This window comes from Lepidochelys olivacea (assembly GCF_965140295.1).
Source record: "Lepidochelys olivacea isolate rLepOli2 genome assembly, chromosome: 1".
In the NCBI taxonomy this organism is placed as follows: domain Eukaryota; kingdom Metazoa; phylum Chordata; order Testudines; family Cheloniidae; genus Lepidochelys; species Lepidochelys olivacea.
In genome coordinates, this window is record NC_140411.1 from 218,848,474 (window position 1) to 218,860,316 (window position 11,843).

Here is an 11,843-nt window from a genome sequence, read left to right on the forward strand (position 1 = left end):
CTTCTCTGATGCGTACCGCGCCCTCCTGTGCTCTTCTAACCGCCCTGGTGTCTGGCTGCGCATAACCAGCAGCCAGGCGATTTGCCTCAACCTCCCACCCCGCCATAAACGTCTCCCCCTTACTCTCACAGGTATTGTGGAGCACACAGCAAGCAGTAATAACAGTGGGAATATTGGTTTCGCTGAGGTCTAAGCGAGTCAGTAAACTGCGCCAGCGCGCCTTTAAACGTCCAAATGCACATTCTACCACCATTCTGCACTTGCTCAGCCTGTAGTTGAACAGCTCCTGACTACTGTCCAGGCTGCCTGTGTACGGCTTCATGAGCCATGGCATTAAGGGGTAGGCTGGGTCCCCAAGGATACATATAGGCATTTCAACATCCCCAACAGTTATTTTCTGGTCTGGGAATAAAGTCCCTTCCTGCAGCTTTTGAAACAGACCAGAGTTCCTGAAGATGCGAGCATCATGCACCTTTCCCGGCCATCCCACGTTGATGTTGGTGAAACGTCCCTTGTGATCCACCAGAGCTTGCAGCACTATCGAAAAGTACCCCTTGCGGTTTATGTACTCGGCGGCTTGGTGCTCCGGTGCCAAGATAGGGATATGGGTTCCGTCTATGGCCCCACCACAGTTAGGGAATCCCATTGCAGCAAAGCCATCCACTATGACCTGCACATTTCCCAGGGTCACTACCTTTGATATCAGCAGATCTTTGATTGCGTGGGCTACTTGCATCACAGCAGCCCCCACAGTAGATTTGCCCACTCCAAATTGATTCCCAACTGACCGGTAGCTGTCTGGCGTTGCAAGCTTCCACAGGGCTATCGCCACTCGCTTCTCAACTGTGAGGGCTGCTCTCATCTTGGTATTCATGCGCCTCAGGGCAGGGGAAAGCAAGTCACAAAGTTCCATGAAAGTGCCCTTACGCATGCGAAAGTTTCGCAGCCACTGGGAATCATCCCAGACCTGCAACACTATGCGGTCCCACCAGTCTGTGCTTGTTTCCCGAGCCCAGAATCGGCATTCCACAGCATGAACCTGCCCCATTAGCACCATGATGCATGCATTGTCAGGGCCCATGCTTTCAGAGAAATCTGTGTCCATGTCCTGATCACTCACGTGACTGCGCTGACGTCGCCTCCTCGCCCGGTATCGCTTTGCCAGGTTCTGGTGCTGCATATACTGCTGGATAATGCGTGTGGTGTTTAATGTGCTCCTAATTGCCAAAGTGAGCTGAGCGGCCTCCATGCTTGCCTTGGTATGGCGTCCGCACAGAAAAAAGGCGCGGAACGATTGTCTGCCGTTGCTCTGACGGAGGGAGGGGCGACTGACGACATGGCTTACAGGGTTGGCTTCAGGGAGCTAAAATCAACAAAGGGTGTGCCTGTACATCAAGGAGTATTTCAGGCAGGACTTCACGGAGGGTTCCAATAAGAAATGGTGCACCTAAGTTATCGTTCTTATTGGAACAAGGAGGTTAGCCTGGCCTCTGATTGATACATGGCTAGATTTACCTCGCTGCACCTTCTCTGTGAGTGACTGCAGTGTGACCTAGAGGAATGAGTCCCCTAGACAGGGGAGGAGGCAAATGAGTACAAAACAAATCTGGTCTATTTCTTGTTTTGACCCACTCCATCTATCTTTTACATCTTTGGCTGGCAGCAGATGGTGCAGAAGGACTGCATGCCATCCACATCTCATGGCTGCTCGGCAGAAGATGGTACAGTACGACTGCTAGCCATCCTCATCTCTTGCCTGCCTGGCAGAAGATGGTACAATACGACTGCTAGCAATCCTCATCTCTTGCCTGCCTGGCAGAAGATGGTACAGTACAACTGCTAGCAGTCCGTATCTCCTGCCCGCTCACCATAAGACGGTTCAATAGGACTGACTGCAGGACTAAAGAGAATGACCTGGTCAAGTCACTCCAAATTTAGTCCCTGCGCCCATGTCTGCCCAGGCGCTCCCAGCCGACGAGGCCAGGAGCACCTCGGACATGACAATGAAGGCTACCAGTCGTACTGTACCATCTGCTGCCACAAGGCAAGGGGTTGCTGCTACTGTGTAGCAATGCCGTACCGCATCTGCCAGCACCCAGGAGACATAGGGTGACGGTTACCTGAGCGGGCTCCATGCTTGCAGTGGTATGGCGTCTGCACAGGTAACTCAGGAAAAAAGGCGCGAAATGATTGTCTGCCCTTGCTTTCACGGAGGGAGGGAGGGAACGGGGGCCTGACGATATGTACCCAGAACCACCCGCGACAATGTTTTAGCCCCATCAGGCATTGGGATCTCAACCCAGAATTCCAATGGGCAGCGGAGACTGCTGGAACTGTGGGATAGCTACCCACAGTGCAACGCTCCGGAAGTCGACTCTAGCCTCGGTACTGTGGAAGCGCTCCGCCAAGTTAATGCACTTAATGCACTTAGAGCATTTTCTGTGGGGACACACACACTCGAATATATAAAACCGATTTCTAAAAAACCGACTTCTATAAATTCGACCTTATTCCGTAGTGTAGACATACCCTGAGGAAATAGGGAATGAGACGATGCTCGCTGCTTACGCGAATCTATCTTCCCAGTACTCTGGCATGGCTAATTGGGGCCCGGCCAACTATACTTTGCCTCACACGGCCATATCCCTCCACACACTGTATCCGGCCGGGGCCAACAATGTCACCTGTGCACATGTGGTTAACTGCACTCGTACAAAGGTGCCCTTGGGCTGTCGGCAAATATCTCAACCCTTTTTAAATTGTTCCCACGTCGTGAATGTTTCGTACAATTATGGCCATATCATCCTACCATCAGGGTGGTTTTTTACCTGCGGCTCACACACCTTTAGTTATATTCCCGCAAATTTAAGCGATGGCACCCTTTGCTGCCTCAGTAGAATGACACTCATTCTACCTTTTGCCGGCCAAAAGCGCAGTAAAAGAGGTGTACCCCTTTCAGAAGACTGTGTTGCAGATGTCGATCTTTTCAGCCGCACTGAGTATAGCGCCTTAGCGGCCTCTATTATTGGAGTCCCGGGCTTGCCACTTATACAGCCAGAACTTTGAATACCCTGGCGTGTTTTGCGGCAAAGGCAATTAATACAACATCCCAGGCGATTGCCCTACTTAACACAGAGCAACACGAATTAAGGGATGCAATTTTAGATAACAGAGCAGCCATTGATTTTCTACTCTTGAAACACCATCTAGGCTGTTCCACGTTTCGGCATATGTGTTGTTTTAATTTAACTGATAATAGTCGCTCCATAGAAACTAGACTGGCTGAATTGGCCAATCTTACGGCACACATACGCCAAGATTTGGGATTTGAGGGCTTTTGGAATTGGCTTACAGGTTGGCTGCCCTCTCTAGGATGGCTGCGACAATTTTTTGGTTATGCTGTGTTTGTAATTGTTGGGCTTATATTTTGCTGCTGCTGTATACAATGTATTCCCTCTTTGCTAAGGCTTTGTAGAGACCCGCCCTGGCAGGCTCCCTGAGTTATGTCCTTGTCTGTCCGGGAGTTAAATAGCTTGCAAAAGCAAATTGATGGCTACCATGAGATGGCCGAGCACAAATAACAAAAAAAGGGGGGATGAAGGGTTCATGTAGCGTTCATGCACCTAGGAACAGTCAGGGCACACCCTGACTGTTGTGTAGGAGCGATGCACACATTGCTCTATCCAAGGACATGGACCTTGGGAACATGGACCATTGGGAAGTCAATTAAAGGACATCAACCGTGGGAAGCTTCCTTGGCCTGGGCTCAAGGCCTGAGAACAAAGATTATAGTAGATAGAGGCTGGTAAATAAGAATATTAATCAAAGTCATATTATTTCCTTTGTTGATGCCTTTTGTGGTCGGAGTATGTAATGCGCAGGGAGGAGAGAAATAAAAGAGAGGTGGAAAAGCTGACAGGGGCAATCCTGTCAGCAGACCAGCCTGCTTGCTTGCCTAAAGCCGTGTCCTGTCTTGTATTGAACCGCCACAGCCTAGGTTTACAATAGCAGGGAAAATTCTCTGCAAAGATTTGCTGTCCTTGCCCAGTGCTGTGTCTTCTCTGTATAAATGCATGTTAAAGTCTGCATTTATGTGATGTGTGTGGGATGAGAGCAGCCTTCTATGATCTTGCAAAGAAAGGCAATATAGGGAGTATGAGGACCAGGTGAGGGCCTAGAGGAAAATTATGGGCTTGAAAAGCTAAAGTTTGGAATGTCAGTTCATTTTAAGAGTGATCACCAGACTCTTCCTCCTCCCACTTAATGAACTCTTAGAACAGTTTGTGATGTCATACATTAGACCATTCTTATATTAGCACCGACAAGGGTTTATTAAGCAGTGCCACATGAATTATGTTTTGAAAATGAACAGACAAACAAACAAAAGCAGTGCTTCCTTAGATTATATATATTTTATTCAAATGTTATGTTGACAAAAGACAGAGAAAGTAAAACCTAGAAATCTATTAAGAAAAAAACTATTCAGAAAAATAATCCTGGAGAATAAATCCTCTCTAAGGTCTTTATATATGTTATTGAATAATGAATTCATTCCTTATAAACTGCTTACACAAAGCAAACCGTATAGCGTTATGTTTATTTGGTGAAACAGCATTGGCTGCAGAATAAGCAAGATACTCTTGTGTTAACTGTGATGGAATAAACCTGTACACTGAGTCACAGGTGTTAACATGACCCAGTCCCTGTACAGCATTAAACATGTAAACATGATTCACTTTTCAAAAGGCTACAAGCTGAACCAATGGGAAGGAAATGGCTATGAGTAACTAAATCAAATGGAAATGATTAAACATTCTAGTGTCCTATCAACATCCCTCCCCAATGATGGCCTGGTTCAATAAACTCATGGCTTCCAGAGACTGGTTGGCTGCCCAGGCTAGGATACTGGCGGCTATCAGGGATTGGCTGATGTGAGTGCTCTTTTCTGTTCCTCATCTTCTACACATAGGCTGAAAATTGGAGTCTGGTTCTCATCTGTTGAAATCTCTAAGCAAGAGGGAATGTTCTGGTGAGAAAAGCAACAGCTGAAGTTAATTTCTTTTTGGGAGGTTGGCAGCTTAACATTTGCACTCTAGACTCACTCTGGGATTTAATGGACAGGGGAGGAACTCCCTATAACTGCAATCACCTATAATATTCATTGCTTCAAATCTCATTCAGAACCAGGGCAAATTACAAACGGGTTCCCAAGCATGCTTAATGGTCACAGGGACTCATCATTAGATCTGGTTGGGAGTATTCCAACTAAACGGTTATTCATCAGAAAATGCTGATTCGTCAGATCCAAAATGTCTTGTGGAAATATATCGGTTGTGAAGAAACTTTTGCTGGGAACATCTCTCAGGTCCACTATGGCGGAGGGGGGGGGAGGGGAGGGGAGAAAAGGAGAGGGAAAGAGAGAGAGCGAGCGACCCCACCTCAAAATAGCCATTCCCCTGGGATATGTGAGACTCAGGTTCAAGTTTCTGCTATGTCTCAATCAGGACCAGAGATTTGAACCTGGGGCCTAGACTACATCGAAAACTGTGAAAAATGTCATAACATGCGTGATGTACTCAGGTCAACCTATCCCCCACTGTAGATGCAGCGCAGTGGGTTAACCAACTCTCTTGTTGCCATAGCTACTGCCTCTTGAGGGAGTGGATTTACCACAGCAACAGAAACCCTTCTTCCGTCACCATAGTGTCTATGCTACAGAGCTACAGCGACGTATTTGCAGTACCGCCGCTGCATCGCTTGTAGTGTAGACATAGCCTGGGTGTCCCAGAGGAGTGTGTGAGTGCCCTACACACCGGGCTGGTGGCTACTCTCGGGAGGGTGCTCTCACTCACTCTCTTCCACCTCCTTGTGGTTTTCACACAAAAACTGAAAAGGTCTCGGGTTTGTTCCAATGCAGACTGAAAACACATCTTGGAATTTCCCATGGGACGGAAATATCATTTACTGGCCAGCTCTTCCCTTCACGCCCTGACTGCGTGTTACAGATCACCCTGCGACACGGGTGATTTGGAAATGGGGGAGATTTCAGGGGAGTTCAATGAAACATTCAATGGCCCCATTACTGGGAGGGAATATATAAACCCCATCCAGATGTTGGCAAGGAAAGGGGTTAACCAGCTCTGGTTGGGGGGATGGAAGGCCTGACAACAGTTTTGCAAGTGTCAATGGGCTCTGAGAGAAGGATGTGCAGTGTAGAGTTGGAAGCTGTGTCTGCAAGGGAGGGTCAGGAAGAAGGGTCTCTAGATCGAGGACGGGATGAAAGGGGAGAGAAGAACTGGGGGGGTTCTCTGTCTGGAACTTGTCTAGCCATGCTCTAGAACTCGCTTTGTACTTGGGCTGAGGAAAAACCCTGTTGTTTTTGTCCCTGAAAGGGACAGGACACTGTTTACATGTATGCTGTTTTGCAGTAAAGCAAACCACAGAGGTGTTTAAACTCCACCAAGGTGTGAAGACCCATTTTTCTCCTCCAACCAACCAGCTCTTTGATCTCCTCAGGTGCTGAGAGTTTTCCAACACATTTTTAGTGTCCCCATGAGCTCATGTGGTAGTCACCGTGTGTTACAGCTCAGCTCTTGGAATCACTGAGCTTTCCAAGGAGGTCAAGGAACTGTCCCGCTCAGACACTGGGTTCTGCACAGTGGCGGATTACCGCACAAGCCAATGGGGCCTGTGCCCAGAAGCCCCGGCCAATTTGGGGGACCCCACAGGCACACTGGAACTCTGGTTCCACCCCCTGATGCTCCTTCCCTCCCTGCTTTTCTTCTCCCTGAGCCCCTGCCCTTGGCCAGGCCAGAAGACGGAGCATGAGGTAGGGAGTCCCCCATGCGGAGGTAGGCAAGCTGCTCACCAGAGTCCCTCTCCCTTCCCCCTGCTGCGTCCCTGCGCAGAGCTGGCTGAAGCTCCTGTCCTCTGCCCCTCATGGAGCTGGCTCAAACCTCTCCCTCACCCCATACGGAGCTGGCCCAAGCCACTCATCTAAGCCCCCTCCTCCCCTGTGCATGGCTGGCCTGAGCCCTGCCACACACCCCGACCCCTCCTTTGGCAAAACTGGGCATTTGTCCTGTTTGCTCTTGCCAGCTGATGATCAATTGACAAGAGCAAATGGGACAAATGCCCAGTTTTGCCAAAAAAGTCATGATGTCCAGGGCCAAAAGGGGATGTATGGTCACCCTAGGCCAGGGGTTCCCAAACTTTTTCAGTCACCCCCCCTTTACCCAGTCTGTGTCCCCCTGGGAGCTGGGGCCAGGAACAGAGCCAGAGAAGCGTGCAGGAGCCTGGGTCGAGGTAGAACCAGGGGCTGCAGTTGGGATCGGGGCTGAAGGCACAGCTGGGGCCACAGCTAGGAGCAGAGCCATGGCTGGGAGCAGAGCAATAGCTGGGGCCGGAGGCAGGGCTGCGGAGGGCTAGAGTGGACCTGGGGGCACAGCAGGGCTGGGTGGTGCTCCCTGCCCACCCCCTTTGGGGCTGACCCTAGGCCCCACCACATCTCCCCAAGTGTTCCTGTGTGTCCCCCTTACGGGACCACTGCCTTAAGCTGTGGTAAGAGCCTCCCAGGGAGCCTGGGCAGCTGTGTGGAGTCCTGGGCCTGCCACCTGTCCTGGGCAGGTGGGGGTGTGCCTGAGAGCAGCCCCCAGCCCATGTCCCTGCGCTCCTCAAGGTACACCACCCAGGACAGGTGGAGGGTCTGGGGCTCCCCACAGCAGTCCAGGTTCCCATGGCAGCTCTTACCAGGGCCCAACTTCTGGCCAGGCCACGGGGCAGGGCCTTGAGGGAAGGGGAGGAGCAGGGCATGGGGCCCTATGGTGTCGGGGAGGGCCCCAATAAATCTTAATCCTCCTCTGGTTCTGCATGTGACTATGGATCATTTCTGCATGCAATTTCCTAATCCCTAAAGTTCTACTGACCTGAAGGATGGACTGGAGTTCGAGAGAATATAGCATTATCCATGGAGCGAAGTGCCTGGGCCAATAATCATATTCATCCTTGTCCTCATCATTGACAAATGTTCTCCAACAGTAGCTATAAACTGAGAAAATGGAGCAAATCAGTCATGTGCTGAAGGAGGTATCAGTGGACTCAGTATACACAAAGGTCAGTCAATCTCAAGGGAGCAAGACTAATCTGAGCCATGCAGAATGCTTCTGCTAGACAGGACCAGCTGAGGAGACTACAGCATTTGGGCCTCATGTTCTCCTGGCCTTGTCCATCTTTCTGTCCAGGGAAGGTCGCATTAAACCAGCCTTGCAACATTTCATTCACTTATTCACCTGGGACAAATCATTTATGTATTGAGGGGAGAGTAAAATATCATCTATTTCTTCTTGATTAGTAGCAGCAGGAGGACACTCTCCGTGCGTGAGCTGATTTTACTCTGGGGGTAGATTAGAAAAAAGCTGCAAAGGCATCCCCTTTACATTTAAATACAATACTGTGTTCTCAAATGAAAGTGAAAGATGGGAGATGGACTGCGCCGGGAAGGAGGCTGGTGTTCTCTGTTTATTCCCTGACTAGAACCCTAGAGACAGTGGCAGTATCATACCAGCTTCACCCACACACACGGCTCACCAGTGTGCCTCAGCTCTGAGTTTCCACCCCTAGCAGGAAAAGGGGCCTTGATTCTTCATGGCTCATTTATGCCTCAGCCTCTCTGCTGGGACAAAGGGATCAGCAAGTGCCAGCAGGGATGGAGATTTTAGTGATTTTTATCTGTACTGCTAGGAACTGGACTGCAAACACCAGCACATTTCACATAGGTCAAAAAATGGCTGTCAGCTACTGCATTTCAGTCACTGACACTCAGGGGAAGGTTTGAAACCAGAGACCTAAAGGACAAAAGCTCTGTATCCCACTGCACTATCCCCCAAGACTTGGGGCCAGGCTGGAACCACAGACCTAGAAGGGAAAAGATTCCATAATCCATTCTACAACTTCCATGGAGTCATCCATGGCCACTGACCAGGGCTGAATTGGAACCAGAGACCTAGAAGAAAAATGCCCCATGTCCCATTTCTATCCCATCTAGTCCACATAACTCCATGAGTCATTACCTGGGAGGTCCATGACTTGGATGGATACGCCAATGTTCATCAGGCTCCGTAGACCCTGACGATTGTTTTCCTCTTTGTGCCAATAGATCCGTGCTACATAAATAACTAGATTCACATTAGGCTGTTCCTTCAGGAAATCCCTGATTTGCTTGCAGCAATCCCCACAGGGACTCCAGGACATGTACCAGGTGATGGAGTAGTGGACAGAAGGATGAGATCTTTGCTCCTGAAAGACATCTTCTATAAAGTGGATTTCAGCATGCTCCGTGCGAGTGCTATGGCAACATCTCTGCCAGAGCCTTTTGCTAGTGCTCCACTTGATTTCGTAGAGCATGTATTGCACCCTTCGAAGGACACTTGGGTCATAACTGTCTATAAATGTCTCCTGGAGTATCTTCCCCCTGAAACATGAGAGAGATTCCAAAGAGTAATTGACTGCAGCTTTATCGCTAAGAGCTTGCCAGTCACCGAAAGTTAAAAATGAGAGGGATGGGAAGGAGGCACAGATAAATGGAAAGGGAACTCCCAGAAGGATAGAGGGAGACTTAGAGATAGTGATGGGAGAAAAGAAAGAGAGTGGGGAAGATGGAGAGTTAAATCTAGTATCACACTGAAGAGAGGGGAATGAGATCTGAACCTTCCCAGCTCCCACGTTCTCTGTAAATCTTGTGGAGGATGTGGGTATGGAGTTTTCATTCTCACCCATCTGTGATGCCTCTGCATACATGATCTGTGGGAAAGAGAATAGAGTCACCTGGTGCACTGAGAGAAACATAGGGGAAGACAGAGAAAGGGAGGCCTCTCAATGCATCCTCCCTGGGACCATGTGGCCTACAATTGTTCCTTCTCAATGGACAATTCCTATTCAGTACTGCTGAATATTGAAGAAGTTCCTTGCTAATGTGCAGTATCCTGAGGATAGTGAAGGTGATAAGTGATCATCCTGGTCCCAAATATGGCCATTAATTTTACCATGTGCACATGAGGGAGAATGCCCATTACTTGTTAAGTAACAGTGAAATAAATAAATAAAATAAAAATAATCATATTAATAAGTAATAATAAATATCTAGGACATTTTCAAAAGCTCATTAAAATCAATCAGACTCAGGCTCTCAATTCTATGTATAACTGTAAGAGCCTACCAATGTCCAAAGAACTGTTCTTTCATTTATTTTTATTTTATTTTACTTTAAATGTGGATTTTCTGATTAATATTTTAAAATAAACTTAATAATCATTATTAATTTAAATTTTTAATTTGATATTTCCCAGGAGATATAGTTATGTTATTTCTGTTTTGGTAAAAAATAACAGTCCCTTGTTATTTTCTTTAGGAACCTTGGAAAACAAAACTAGAGAAATATGGCTCAAGACCATTGAGAACAAACTTTTTAAAATGTAGGACACATTTAAAATTTTCATTACAACCTATGTGCCAGGACTTAATAACAAATCCCCATGTCTTTGAAATTCCTAGATCAGCGCTTTTTTCTGCCACCATTTTCATGCCACAATCATTTTCAGCTCAAACCTGAAAGCTAAGATAGTGGCACGCAGGGAAGTTCAAGACATGCACAAACACATACTCAACTACAGCCTGGACCAAAGTCTATTGAAATCAGTGAAAAGACTCCCCTTGACTTCCATGGAATGTGGTTCAATCCAGTGTTTAATTTGTAATGAATGAGATGCTGGGGCTCAGCCAGGTGTAGCGTCACACAAAGAAACCCTCCTGTTTTGCTGCTAGTTGCAGTTTCCATCAGGCAAACATGACCTTCTTGGCTACTTCTCAGGACTTGCTACCGCCTGGTCCAGGGGTTGCGAATTAGGAGGGATGGGGTTTTGTGGTCGAAAACATCCACAATTTTCTCCCTATCATTACACCGGCAAGCCCCAGCACAAATTAAGCACTGGCTGGGTGGCCAGAGAGCAGCGGTTGATGACCAGGAGTCCAGAGGTGCCAGGGCTATGAACTGCCATGTCTAGAGGTGCCAGGGCCAAGCCCCAGTACAAATTAGGCACTGGTTCAGTCCCATAAAGAACACATATGCATATATTATACACATACGTATACTACGTAGTTACACTGAGGTAAGTTTTCAAATACAGACAAGCCTATACAGACACACACAAACACATATTCATAGACACACAGAAAAATCTGAACTGTTTATAGAAAGAGGGGGCCAATGGGATGTACTAATAAAAACCAAATCTTTGTTATAACTTTGATAAAACCAGGATATGTTTCCACTACAACACAGTACAATCTACCACAGCTTTAGCTCACCATTTGTCTTTGTAAGAAGTATTCTTTTAGTACTTATGTAAGAAAATCATTTTACTGTCAGTGATTTTGTTTATCTTTGCTAAGTTAGAAACTAAAAACACATTTTAGATGTAAAACACAGAGATAGACAGCTCCAACTTGTTTACCATCTATGTATATCTCATATACATAGAGCCATAATAGCCACACAGATAGGCATACATATAGATGCCCATAGAGCTGCACATACATATATTCACCCATAAATTGATATAGACATTTGCACACGTAAATGCACTAAAATACTGTATACACACACACGTATACTTGCAAACACATACACACACATATACACTAATCCTGCACCTTTACCTCTGTTCCAACCGGCAGCCATGGCTTTCTCTCACTACAGCCTCTGAGACTGTTTGTTTTACTGGTGCATTTTCTCCCTTTCAGTTTCTATTCCTCAGAACAGAAACCTAAGAACATTTTGAGACTCCCTG

At 47.4% G+C, this 11,843-nt stretch overlaps 1 protein-coding gene across 1 annotated transcript; it reads right to left on the minus strand.

Annotated features, from left to right (window-relative positions):
• Window positions 1-4,484: 4,484 nt before the first annotated feature.
• LOC311512985 (C->U-editing enzyme APOBEC-1-like) lies at window positions 4,485-11,843 on the minus strand. The gene is made up of 5 exons (XM_084614500.1): window positions 11,713-11,843; window positions 9,771-9,798; window positions 9,069-9,469; window positions 7,926-8,047; window positions 4,485-5,026 (listed from the first exon to the last, which is right to left on the minus strand). Exons 1-5 carry the CDS (start codon window positions 11,732-11,734, stop codon window positions 4,916-4,918), a joined length of 684 nt encoding a protein of 227 aa, XP_084470626.1. The 5' UTR covers window positions 11,735-11,843; the 3' UTR covers window positions 4,485-4,915.